The sequence below is a fragment of the Protopterus annectens genome, chromosome 16.part0 (genome assembly GCF_019279795.1).
Source record: "Protopterus annectens isolate FY-2018-M chromosome 16.part0, PAN1.0, whole genome shotgun sequence".
Taxonomy (NCBI): domain Eukaryota; kingdom Metazoa; phylum Chordata; order Ceratodontiformes; family Protopteridae; genus Protopterus; species Protopterus annectens.
Window position 1 is genome coordinate 848488711 of NC_056750.1, and position 14132 is coordinate 848502842.

Consider the following 14132-nt stretch of genomic DNA (forward strand, 5'->3'; position numbering starts at 1 on the left):
GCAATCTTTGCCTAATCATGTTAAAGCTAAATTGTTGGATATTCCTTTAAATCAGGACCGCCTGTTTGGCAACAAGGCTGAAGAAGTTCTTAAAAAGATGGAAGATAAAGCTAAATCTATGCAAACTGTTTTTTTACAAGTGCAACCTCCTAGATTTAGTAGACACTAGCATACTAAGAATTGGCCCTTTCCAGTCCCTTCCAGGTCTTTTCAAGCCAAACCAGAAACAGCAAAAACCCCAGGTTTCAGTCCCAGGGGACTCTCAGAACCAAGCAGTGGGGGGCCTCCAATTCCAAATCTGGACTTAATAAGACACCCCTATGGTAAACAGTCTCAGTGACTTCCTTTTAAAATTCCCAAGCACTTATCTTTTGACCGTCCCTTTGGGGGGGAATGATTGCTCTTCATGCAAAGAACTGGGAACTCATAATCCAGGACAAATGGGTTTTAAATAGTGTCCCAGGGATACAGATTTCATTTCTACACGTTAACCAGCACCAAATGGGTGACCAGACCTGCCCCCAAATCAGTGGGCAGAGGCTCAAAAACAAGTACTTTCCCTCTTAAGCATGGGGGGCTATTCATCTGGTACCAGAAGAGGAAAAGGGGCAAGGTTTCTACTTCAGACTTTTTCTGGTACCCAGAAAAGACAAATCATGTCGTCCAATCTTGGACCTGTCTACTCTAAACACCTTTGTAGAGATTCCAAAATTCAAGATGCTGACTCTTCACCAATTACTCCCTATGCTAGGCAAAGACGCCTGGTTGGCAACACTAGATTTAAAAGAAGCATATCTGCACATCCCAATCAGGGAATCTTGCAGAAGGTACCTACGCTTCAAAGCAAGCTACACGCATTATCAGTTCTCTGCACTGCCCTTTTTTCTTGTCTACTGCGCCCAGGGTATTCACAAAGTGCCTGGCTCCAGTTATTGCATTTTGCAGGCAAAGAAATATTCAAATATACCCATACCTGGGCGATTGCCTAATTCAGGCAGACAGCCAGGGCATGCTTTTGAATCATCTGGCATTTGTAAAAAGGGTTCTAACTTGTCTGGGGTACACCATAAACGAAAAGAAATCTCAACTGGTACCCTGTCAACAAATTACATTCCTGGGAGCAAGCTCGAATACAACTGCCCAGATGGCTTACCTCACGCCAGAAAAGCAAATTCAATTGGTAACCTATTTCAAACAAGTGGCCACAAAATCCCAGCTATCTTGAAAGACAAATACTGCAAGCCTTTGGGTTCATGGCCTCCTGCATTCTTCTAATTCCATATGCAAGACTGCATATGAGGAAACGACAATGGTATCTAAAAAGCCTATGGAGTCAACATTCTCCTTGCCTGGAAACAATGATTCCTATCATTCTTTGCCTACGCCTGGAGTTCGTCTGGTGGGCAGAGGCCTGCCACCAAAACAAGGGACTACCATTCACACCCCCCTGCCACCCAAACCCTAACTACAGATGTGTCAGACTATATTGCATGGGGGGCTCACCTGGCAGGGAAGTGCATTCAGGGCAAATGGAACCCAAATCAAATTCACCTACATATCAATCAAAAAGAAATGTTAGCTATACAGAATGCTCTGACAGCCTTCAAAGACTACATTCTTCCAGGACAACTAATGGTAAAGACTGACAACACCACGGTTATGTGGTACATAAACAAGCAGGGGGTACACATTCCTACCCCCTCTGCAGACTAGCCATGGCATTGTGGAACACAGCCTTGAGTTATCAAGTGCACCTACAAGCTCAATTCCTGCCAGGAAAATTAAATACCCTGGCAGACGGAGTAACTAGAAACCTCATTGACCCACCCAAGTGGAAACTGGAACCAAGGATTTTCAACATTTTCAGCAAATGGGGGAGCCCAGACATATCTATTTGCCTCTCCCCAGAACTAGCAGTTGGACAAGTTTTGCACAAGGATTCCCCACAAACAAACCTGGAAAGTGGATGCTCTGTCCTTCAGCTGGGAAAACCTATCAGTCTACGCCTTTTCCCCGCTGCCTCTGCTCTCCAAAGTTTTACTAAGTCAAAGAGGACAAACCAAGGATGATCTTGATTGCTCCAGACTGGCTGCGACAACACTGGTACCCCCTCCTGCGCAGTGTGCCGCATTTATCTCCATGGTACTTGCCTCAGACCCCTTCCCTGCTGTCTCAGCAGGAGAACCAAATTCTGCATCCTCACCTCCCAACATTGAACCTTGCAGCCTGGCTAATCACTTAAATTCACCCTTATCCCTCAGCAAACCTGTGATGGATGTCATCTTGGAGGCAAGGAGACCTAGTACTAGAAAATCTTATGCTGACAAATGGAATAGATTTTGTGCCTGGAACCAATCTCAGGGGATGAGCACAGCAGTGCCCAGTTTACCTCAGATTTTGCAATACATGACTGAGTTGCTTCACAAGGGCCTGTCTTTTTCTTGCATTAAAATCCACGCCTTAGCCATTTCAGCTCATTATAACACAGAGCCTCCCCTCTTCTCTCATCCTCTGCTCAAAGCAGTACCTCAGAGGGGCAAAAAACTTGAGACCACCCAGGAGAGCTCCAACCCCTGCCAGGGACCTTAACTTTGTATTGGAGAGACTCATTCTACCTCCTTTCGAGACAGCTGCTACTGCAGACATAAAATTTCTTTCTTGGAAAACAGCCTTCCTTTTAACAATCACTTCAGCTAGAAGGATATCTGAATTACAGGCCCTAATGGCAGTGGAGTCTTAACTTTCATGCGGACAAGGTGTCACTCGGGACCAATTTGTCCTTCATGCCCAAGGTGGTATCCATTGTGGCTCTTAATCAGTCCATTCATTTGACAACCTTCCTTCCCAATCCACAGAACAAAGGGGAACGGATTCTGCATTCCTTGGGTGTGCACAGACAACTTAGATTCAACTTGGACAGGACTAAACCTCGAAGGAAATATGAACAACTGCTGGTAGCATTTGCTGCAGAGGCAGAGGGGAAGGCTATTTCAAAACAAACCATTTCTAAATGGATAAGCCATTGCATTCATTTCTGCTATAAGCACCATGGAAAATCTATTCCCCAGGGGATCAGATCTCACTTCAGGGCTCCATCTACTTCTGCAGCTTTTCTCAGAGGTGTTCCTACCAGAGACGTACTAGAAGCTGCTACCTGGAGTTCTGTACATACTTTCACCAAGCATTATCATTTGCCAATGTTCTCTAAATCCAGAGCTGGCTTTGCCACTGCTGTCTTGCAGGGCCTTATAGCTGGCCCTAATGCTATATAAACTCCTCCTCCCTTCCTTAGTTTTGGGAATCTACCCAAATGTAATGATGCAACAGTGAAACATGAAGAACATAGTACAGTAGTGTACACTTACCATAAATGTAGATGTTCGAGTGTATTCACTGTTGCAGTCCTGGTTACCCTCCTTCCAGCCCCTTATTTTTCTCTGGCTATACCTCTACTTTCTTTCACTATGTTTAAATGCCTTTTTGGTGCATTTGCTTTTGGGATTGGAGATATATTTTTTGTGTTTTTAATTTTATTTGCTCCCCATTGGGGGGCACCGGACATCTGGGGCAAGAAAAACTGATGTAATTGCGTCAGCTGCGTGTTTTATACCCCTGACGATCGGATGTCCTGGAAGAAGAGACCGCAACCGACGCAGTACCCAAGACTTTGTTAATCAGGCCGACTGAGGGCAACCTGCCAGCAGATTACCCAAATGTAATGACTGCAACAGTGAATACACGCGAACAGCTGCATTTATGGTAAGTGTACACAACTGTACTTTGCTGACATAATTATGCTTTTTGTGTAGCTTTTATAGTGATATTGGAAAGTATGCTATGAAAAACAATTCAGAGCAGTCTGTACTCAGACATGTTTGCTTTGGACTGGTGATGTGGAAACGTATTGCGTCACACATACAGTATAAAAAAACGTGATACTGGTACATTGATACTGTGGTACGTTGGTAGTCATGTCTACGTTGTGTGTTTTGTTTGTAGATCTCGTGGCCTTGGACAATGCCACATCTTGCTCTGCGGAAGACAGTGAATCGGGATCTATGATTGGGGAGGGTTTTATAGAAGTTTTTTCTAAGAAACAGCGACGCCTTCTAGAAGAAGAGAGAAGGAAGAAAGAACAGATCATGCAGGTGAGCAGTCTTGAGTAGTTTATATTTTTGTGACAGCCTAAGAGTGTCTCTCTGTTCTTTGAGAGGGTCTTGAGGTCCCTTTTGTGGCTTCCTTTTGTTCATTGTAGATTACATTTCTTTTTTTAAAAAGGTATATACCAGGGTTGTTTGTTCAGATTTTTGTGCAATTTTGGTTGCTTTTTTTTAGCAGTGACTACTTATGGTCTCACACCACTAACTGCCTATTGCTCAGGCATTAGCCTGGTTTTGTGTGGGTGGGGGTAATGCTGAGAAGGCAGGCTGAGATGCTTACAAGAAATGCATAAGTGTGCACCATCTGGAGTTGGATACACTGAGTACCAGGGAAATTAGTTTAATACGTACCCTAAATTCTGATTAGTACAGTTCAAACAGCTCTGATGCAGTGCAGGAAACCTTTTGCTCAGCTAACATTAAGTAACGCCAAAGACCATAGTGTAACGCACAGTGCCTGGAGTAGGCTATTTTTCTTTTTGCAAGTGACTTTCAGAAGGTTGGCCACAAGTGAGTTTAAATGGTTTTAGTCATGGAAGTGCCACTAATATTAACTGAGCAGATTGTGTATGCCTACAGGTAGGGTCAGTGACGATCGTTTTTCCTGTTGTACTCTATAAGGAATGCCATGAGTACCATCCAAAATATTTCATAATGTAAACATCTACTAAGGTATATAGAGTAAGGGAATATGTATAGAAAGTAGATGTCCATGTTCGAGACCTGAGAGGTGCACATTAATAAGCAACGCAGTAACCATTTCAATGTTATATAAAATTTTGTGTGAAAATACAGATGACTTCGTGATAAGACTATTACTCAATGCAAAGGTAACTATGTGAACAGTGAGTATGCATTTCAGATTGAACATGTTGCTGCATTTTCAAGAATGGATAATTTGCCTCTACTGTGAATTGACATGTATTTTATGACTGTTTTCTGTGAAAGTGCTATTCAGTTGACAAGAGTAAGGAAAACATGAGGGAACTTAATGACACACCAGGCTTAGTGCTTTGTAATGAATAGGTGACTAATTAGCTGTTCCTTACAAGCAGCGCATCTGATTTTTGTTGATTGTGAAATGAAAGCTGGGAGGAGTTCCTGGTCAGGAAATGAAAACTCACAAAAGTTGTCTTTATAAAAAGCCTCGTCTCAGTTTGACATTTCTTGGAGCTGCTTTATCAAACAAAGGAACACAGTGTGAGGAAGAACATTTGTAAGAGTTACTGCAAGCCATAGTGACATTTGTACTAAGGCCTCTTCAAATTTGCAGTTTGTCTCCGGTCTTCCATTCAAACTTAATGGAACTACCAGATCTCCTTCTATTCCTGTGTTGCAGTATTCTAGTTGTGGTGTAAGTCGGCTCTTATACAAAAACTTCAGCTTGGCTGATGTTCTTCGTGTTTCACTGTTGCAGTCATTACATTTGGGTTATCTGCTTGCAGTAGCCCTCAGTCGGCCTGATTAACAAAGTCTTGGGTCCTGGGTCGGTTGCTGTCCCTTCTTCCATGACATCTGGTCGTCAGGGGTATAAAACATGCAGCCGACACCATTACATCAGTCTTTCTTGTCATCCGGTGCCCAAAGCAGAAGCAGTGCACAAGTGCCAGTCAGCAGACTCCTGAAATTTTCATTTTCGAGTGTCAGAACCAAAGTCTTCACCTAAAGCAAAGTACCCCATTGGGGAAACTTTTTCCTGCTCCTTACAAATGTCAGTAAAAGTTAATAATTGCATTACTTGTGGAAAGCAAATACCTCACAATGATTTTCATTCGTACTGTATTCCTTGCCTAGGCCCTGACCATGACGTACCTTGCTGTCGGTTTTGTGCTTTATTTAATCAGCGCACTATCCATCATCTGTATATTTTCGCCTCTAAATATTTCTGTTCTCAGTTTAATTATCCAGAAATGTCATCTGTTAGCCATCCAACTACCGGGATTCCGAAAAAACACAAAGATAAAGACAGAGACAGGCCGCTGAGGTCCAAAGCTGCCGAAAACGCTTTTCCTAAGCCAGTCATCAGTTTGCAGGTACTCCGTGAGGTGCTTTCTCAGCCCCTGATACCCGCTTCTTCTGACTCGCAGGCCTCTACTGAGACCCATTTGGAGTCCAGTATGCCACGAAATGCTTCAGCTGTGGAACCTGCCGATGTCTGTAACTTGAATGGTTCCGGAGCCGCTATGCAGGCACCGGCTTCTGTGGGTGTATTCAGGCCTATGGTCTTGCATATTAAACAGACGCCTCATTCTTCATTTAGGCCAAAATCTCGAATCATGCCTAAGAAACCGACACCCAGGCCGCAAGCTCAGGCCTCTATGCCTAAAAAATAAATAAGAATGGCTGAAGATCTTATAACTCTAATCAGTGGAAGCCAACCTCCCCCTTCTAAGAGACCTAGGACTGAAGTTGTTTATGAATCTTCTGATCAGGATTCTGATTTTTCTGATTCTTGTGATGGTCTGGATTTGCCCTTATCTACTTATGAGGATTCTGATGCAGAGGACTCTATTCTCTCTGCTTCCCCTCCAGAGGATTTTTCTTTTGGGTGAGACCTTACATACTCTGCGGGAGCATTTCCACTGGGAAAGCCAGGATATTTGTTTCAAAAAAGAGGCTTAGGGATTTCTTACTTCTGCCTCAGCATAGGCCTTTAGCTGTACCTCCTGTGCTAGACATTGTTGATGATGCCTTTTCAGAATCTAGTTTGGTCCCTGATTCTTTGCCTCCTGCTCCCAGAAAACCTGACTGATATTACAGAGTTCCTGATTCATACTAGTTCCTTTTTAAAAATCCTATTGTGGATCCAGAGACTATTTCACAGGGACCCAAGGGCATTAAGGCTTCTGCTGCTAAAAATCTTACTCCCTCTGATAGAGACTCCAAGGTGCTGGATAGATGGGGTAAGAAGGTTTACACTTCTGCAACCTTGGCCATTAGGGTTTAAATTGCCAGTTTCATATGTTAAAGTATCAACAACATGTTATTGGATTGCGTAATCAGAAAATTATGTTGATTCCTGACTGCTGAAAATAACGAATTACAGGATTTAATGCATTCTGCTGAACAGGTTGGAAAACATACTTTGCAATGTGGATTTGATTCATTAGATGCTTCTTGCAGGGATGTTGTTACTGGGTCTGTGCTCAGAAGGCACGCTTGGGTTAAGAAGCAATCTTTGCCTGATCATGTTAAAGCTAAGTTGTTGGCTGCTGCCGTAAATCAGGACTGCCTGTTCGGCAACAGAGCTGAGGAAGTTCTTAAAAAGATGGAAGATAAAGCTAAATCTATGCAAACTGTTAAAGATTTCTTACAAGTTCAGCCTCCTAGATTAAGTAGGCACTGGCCCTCTAAGAATTGGTCCTTTCCAGCCCCTTCCAGGTCTTCTCAAGCCAAACCCAGACACAGCAGAAACCCCAGGTTTCAGTCCCAAGGGACACACAAGACTAAGCAGTGGGGAGTTTCCGCACCCAAATCTGGGAGTAGTAAGACCCCCCCCCCCCCTTTTATGGAAAACTGTCTCAATGACTTATTTTTAAAACTTCCAAGCACTTCCCAACTGAATGCTCCTTTAGGCGGAAAGATTGGTTTGTAGGCCAAAAACTGGGAACTCGTTACCCAGGGCAAATGGTTTTAAATCTAGTGTCCCAAGGATACAGATTTCACTTCCACACGTTACCAACACCAACCGGGTGGCCAGATCTACCCCCAAATCAGTGGGCAGAGACCCAAAATCAAGTATTCTGACTTTAAAACATGGGTGCTATTCAGTTGGTATCAGAAGAGGAAAAGGGACAAGGTTTTCTATTAACAGACTTTTCCTGGTACCCAGAAAAGGCAATACATGGCGTCCTATCCTGGACCTTTCTACTGTAAACACTTTCCTAGTGATTTAAAAATGCTGACTCTTTACCAGCTGCTTCCTATGCTAGGCAAAGATGCATGGTTGGCAGCACTAGACTTAAAAGAAGCATACCTGCACATCCCTATCAGGGAGTCTTGCAGAAGGATACCTACGCTCCAAAGCAGGCTACATGCACTGTCAGTTCTCTGCACTGCCCTTTGGCTTATCTGCTGCGCCCAGGGTATTCACAAAGTGCCTAGCTCCAGTCATTGCATTTTGCAGGCAAAGAAATATTCAAATATAGCCATACCTTGACTATTGTCTAATTCAAGCAGAAAGCAAGCCAGGACATACTTTTGAATCATCTGGCCTTTGTTCAAAGGGTACTAACTTGTTTGGGGTACACCATAAACGAAAAAAAAATCGCACCTGGTACCCTGTCAACAAATTATATTCCTGGGAGCAGGCTTGAATACAACTTCCCAGATGGCTTTCCTCACGCCAGAGAAATGGATTCATTTGACAAACTACTTCAAACAAGTGGCCACAAAACCCTGCTGTCTGCAAGGCAAATACTGCAGGCCTTGGGGTTCATTGCCTCCTGCATTCTTCTAATTCCATATGCAAGACTACATATGAGGAAACTACAATGGTATCTCAAAAGCCTATGGTGTCAACATTCACAGGATCTAGAAGCAAGGATGTGCTTATATCATAATATAATAAGGATATCATGCCTTGCCTACGCCTAAAGTTCCTTTGGTGGGCAGAGGCCTGCCAACAAAACAGGGGACTACCATTCACACTACCCCCTGCTGCCCAAATCTTAACAGACGCATCAGACTATGCATGGGGAGGTTCACCTGGCAAGGAAGTACATTCAGGGCAAATGGAACCCAAGTCAAATGCACCTGCACATAAATCAAAAGAAAATGTTAGTTGTACTGAATGCTCTGACAGCCTTCAAGGACCACATTCTTCCAGGACAACTAATGGTAAAGACGGACAAACACCACTGTCATGTGCTACATAAACAAGCAGGGGGGTATACATTTTTACCCCCTCTGCAGACTAGCCATGACATTGTGGAACACAGCCTTGAGCTACCAAGTGCACCTACAAGCTCAGTTCCTGCCAGGAAAATTAAACACTGACAGATGGGCTAAGAAACCTCATGGACTCATATGAGTGGAAACTGGAACCAAGGATTTTCAACATGTTGACAAGCAAATGGTGGAGCCCAGACATATATCTATTTGCCTCCCCCCAGAACCATCAGTTGGACAAATTTTGCACAAGGATTCCCCACAAGCTAGCTTCCTCCTCTGCTTTCCAAGGTAGTACTAAAGATCAAACAGGGCAAGTCAAGGACGATTTTAATTGCACCAGACTGGCCACGCCAACACTGATACCCCCTCTTGCGCCGTGTGTCACGCTTGGCTCCATGGCACCTGCCTCAGACTCCTTCCCTGTTAGCTCAGCAGGAGAACCAGATTCTGCACCCTCAGCTGCAAACCCTGAACCTAGCAGCCTGGCTAATTACCTAATCTCTCCTTTACCACCCCTCAGTAAATCAGTGATGGATATCATTTTAGAGGCAATGAGACCTAGTACTAGAAAATCTTATGCTGCAAAATGGAAAATATTTTGTGTCTGGAACCATTCTCAAGGAATGAACGCAGCAGTGCCCAATTTACCTCAGATTCTACAATACTTGACTGAGATGCTTCATAAGGGATTGTCCTTTTCCTCCATCAAAATTCATGCCTCAGCCATTTCAGCTCATTATAGCACAGAGCCCTCCCCTCTTCTCTCACCCACTGCTCAAGCAGTTCCTCAGAGGGGCCAAAAATTTAAGGCCACCTAGGAGAGCTCCAACTTCAGCCTGGGATCTTAACTTTGTCTTGGAGAAACTCACTCTTCCTCCTTTTGAGCCAGCTGCTACTGCAGGTTTAAAATTTCTTTCCTGGAAAACAGCTTTCCTTTTAGCAATCACTTCTGCAAGAAGGGTATCTGAATTACAGGCTTTTATGGCAGTGGAACCTTTCATAATCTTTTAAGCAGACAGGGTGTCCCTCAAATCCAATCCCTCCTTCATGCTCAAGGTGTTATCCAGTGTGGCTCTTAATCAGTCTATTCATTTGCCTACATTCTTTCCTAACCCACAGAACAAAGGGGAATGGATACTGCACTCTATAGATGTACACTGACAGCTTAGATTCTACTTGGACAGGACTGAAACTCAAAGGAAATCAGAACTGCTTGTGGCATTTGCTGCAGGGACAGCGGGGAAAGCTATTTCAAAACAAACCAAAACAAACCATTTCAAAATGGATAGGCCACTGCATTCATTTCTGCTATAAGCACCATGGAAAACCTATTCCACAGGGCATCAGACCCCATTCAACCAGGGCTGCATCTACCTCTACAACCTTTCTCTGGGGCGTCCCTACTAGGGACAATCCTAGAAGCTGCTACCTGGAGTTCTGTACATACTTTCACCAAGCATCATCATTTGCCAATTTTCTTTAAATCCAGAGCTGGGTTTGTCACTGCAGTCTTGCAGGGCCTTATAGCTGGTCCTAATTCTGTTTAAATTCCTTCTCCCAACCTTAGCTTTGGGAATCTACCCAAATATAATGATTGCAACAGTGAAACACGAAGAACATAATACAGTTGTGTACACTTACCATAAATGTAGATGTTAGAGTGTATTCACTTTTGCAGTCCTGGATGTTCTTCATGTTTCTCTGTTGCAGTCATTACATTTGGGTAATCTGCTGGTAGGTTGCCCTCAGTCGGCCTGATTAGTAAAGTCTTGGGTCCTGCATCGGTTGCTGTCCCTTCTTCCACGGTGTCAGGTCATCAGGGGTATAAAACATGCAGCTGACACCATTACATCAGTCTTTCTTGCCGCGCGGTGCCCGAAGCAGAAGCAGTTCCCAAAGTGCCGGTCGGCCGACTCCTGAAATTTTCGTTTTCAAGTTTCAGAACCAAAGTCTTCAACTAAAAACTAAGTACCCCGTTGGGGAAACTTTTTCTTGCTCCTTACCGATGTCAGTAAAAGTTAATAATTGTATTACTTGTGGGAAGCAAATACCTCCTAAGGATTTTCATTTGTACTGTATTCCTTGCCTAGGCCCTGACCGCAACGTGCCTTGCTGTCAGTTTTGTGCTAAATTTAATCAACACACTAGTAAACGTCTGTATATTTTTGCTTATAAATATTTTGTCTCGAGATTTCACTATCCAGAAATGTCGTTGGTTAGCCATCCGACTACCAGGATTCCTAAAAAACGCAAAGAAAATGACAGAGACTGTCGAGGTCCAAAACAGACGACGAAGCTTCTAAGCCAGTCACCAGTTCGCTGGTACTCAGTGAGGTGCTTTCGCAGCCCCTGATACCCACTTTTGATTTGCAGGCCTCTACTGAGACCCATTCGGAGTCCGGTATGTCGCGAAATACTTTAAGAATTGGATCCGCGGATGTCTCTACCTTGGATGGGTCCGGAGCCGCTGAGCAGGCACCGGCTTCTGAGGGTGTTTTCAGGCCTAAAGATTTGTATATTAAACCAACGCCATCTTCAAAACTAAGGCCAAAAATTACTTCTATGTCTAAAAAAACGATGCTTGGGCTACGTGTACAGGCACCAATGCGTAAAAAAAAAAATTATCAAAATGGCTGAGGATTTAATTACCTTGATCAGGGGTACCCATCCCCCTCCTGCTAAGAGGGCTATGCAAGCCACTGACTATGAATCTTCAGATCAGGTTTCTATTTCTTCTGATTCCTCTTCTGATCAGGAATTATCTATTCCCACTTATGAGGAATCTGATGCAGAAGATTCCATCCCTTCTGCTTCTCCTCAGGATTTTTCTTTTGGAAAAACTTTGCATACCTTAAGGGAACACTTTCATTGGGAGAGTCAGGATTTCTCAGAATCTAAAAAGAGACTTTGGGATTTCCTCCTCCTTCCTCAGCATAGGCCTTTGGCTGTACCTCCTGTATTAGACATTGTGGATAATGTTTTCTCAGAGTCCAGTATGACTCCTGATTCCCTGCCTCCGGCTCCTAGTAAGCCAGACAGATATTACAAGGTTCCTGACTCCCACAAATTCCTCTTTAAAAACCCTACTGCTGACCCTGAAACCATTTCTCAGGGTCCCAAGGGCATTAAGGCTTCTACTGCTAAAAATCCTACACCTTCTGATGGAGATTCCATGGGCACTGGATAGATGGGGTAAGAAGGTTTACACGTCTGCAACCTTGGCAATCGGCTTTAAACTGTCAATTTCATATGCTTAAATATCAACAGCATGTCATGGGTTTACTTAAACAGAAAATGTTGTTGATTTCTGACTGGAAAATAGAGTTGCAGGATTTATTGCATTCAGCTGAACAAGTTGGAAAACATACTTTGCAATGTGGTTTTGTTTCCTTGGAGGCCTCTTGCAGGGCTGCTGTAACTGGATCTGTGATAAGAAGGCATGCTTGGCTCAAGGAGCAAAATCTGCCTGATCAAGTTAAAGCAAAATTGTTGGATGCTACTTTACAACAGGACCATCTATTTGGTAATAAGACTGAAGACGTTTTGAAAAAGATGGAAGATAAAGCTAAATCTATGCAAACTGTAAAAGATTTCCTACAAGTGCAGCCACCCAGGTTCACTAGGCACTGGCCTACTAAGAACTGGTCCTTTCCAGTACCCACTAGAGCCGCTCAGGTCAAACTCTGACTTTCCAAAGGCTCCAGGTTTCAGTCGCAAGGAACTTAATAGAACAAAGCAATGGAGTGCCTCCACCTCTGGAAGTAAGGCACCTTCGTACGGAAAACAGCCTCAATGACTTTCCACTGCAATCACCACGCACTTATCTTTTGGCCCCCTTTGGGGGGAAAACTGGCACTTCATGCACGAAATTGGCAACTGATTACCCAGGACAAATGGGTTTAAAATATAGTATCCCAAGGATACGGATTTCATTTCCACACGTTGCCAATCCCAAGCGGGTGGACAAAGGCCCAGAAACAAGTTGCCCCTCATGAATATGGGGGCTTTTCATCCAGTATCAGAAAAGGTACAAGGTTTTTATTCAAGACTTTTCCTGGTACCCTGAAAAGACAAATCATGGCATCCAATTCTGGACATATCCATTCTAAATACACCACTGGACATTCCAAAATTTAAGATGCTGACTCTCCAACAGTTACTACCTATTGCTAGGCAAGGATGCCTGGTTGGTAACTCTAGACTTAAGAGGCTTACCTGCATATCCCAATCAGGGAATCTTGCAGAAGATACCTCCGCTTCAAAGCAGGCTATTTGCATTACCAGTTCTCTGAACTGCCCTTTGGCTTATCTACTGCGCCCAGGGTCTTCACAAAGTGCCTGGCACCAGTAATTGCATTTTGCAGGCAAAGAAATATTCAAATGTTATCCCTACCTGGACGATAGTCTAATTCATGCAGAAAACCAGGACACTTTGCTGAAACATCTGGCGTTTGTAAAAAGGCTTCTAACTTGTCTAGGGTACACCATAAACGAAAAGAAATCACGACTGGTACCCTCTCAAATTACATTCCTGGGTGCAAGCTTGAATACAACTGCCCAGATGACTTACCTTACGCCAGAAAAACAAATTCAATTGATGACTTACTTCAAACAGGTGGCCACAAAAACCCAGCTATCTGCAAGGCAAATTCTGCAGGCCTTTGGGGTTCATGGCCTCCTGCATTCTTCTAATTCCATATGCAAGACTGCATATGAGGAAACTTCAGTGGTACCTAAAAAGCTTACGGATTCAACATTGTCATAGGCTGGAAACGAGGATTCCCATCATTCCTTGCCTGCAGCTACAGTTCCTTTGGTGGGCAGAGGTCTGCCACCAAAACAAGGGACTGTTATTCATTCCACCCCCTGCTGCCCAAACCCTGACTACACACGCGTCAGATTATGCTTGGGTGGCGCATCTGGCAGGGAGGTGCATTCAGGGCCAATGGAGCCCAAATCAAATGCACCTACATATCAATCAGAAAGAGATGCTAGCTGTACAGAATGTTCTGACAGTCTTCAAGGACCATCTTCATCCAGGACAACTACTGATTATGACAGACAACACCACAGTCATGT

General features: G+C 43.8%; 1 protein-coding gene across 1 annotated transcript in view; it reads left to right on the forward strand.

Moving 5' to 3' along the window:
* PRRC2B (proline rich coiled-coil 2B) overlaps nt 1-14132 on the forward strand; it is a 3584159-nt gene that overhangs the window by 1940708 nt on the left and 1629319 nt on the right. Inside the window, exon 18 of the mRNA XM_044058194.1 lies at nt 4000-4148. Coding sequence (XP_043914129.1) covers nt 4000-4148 — 149 coding nt within the window. The remainder of the gene's footprint in view (nt 1-3999; nt 4149-14132) is intronic.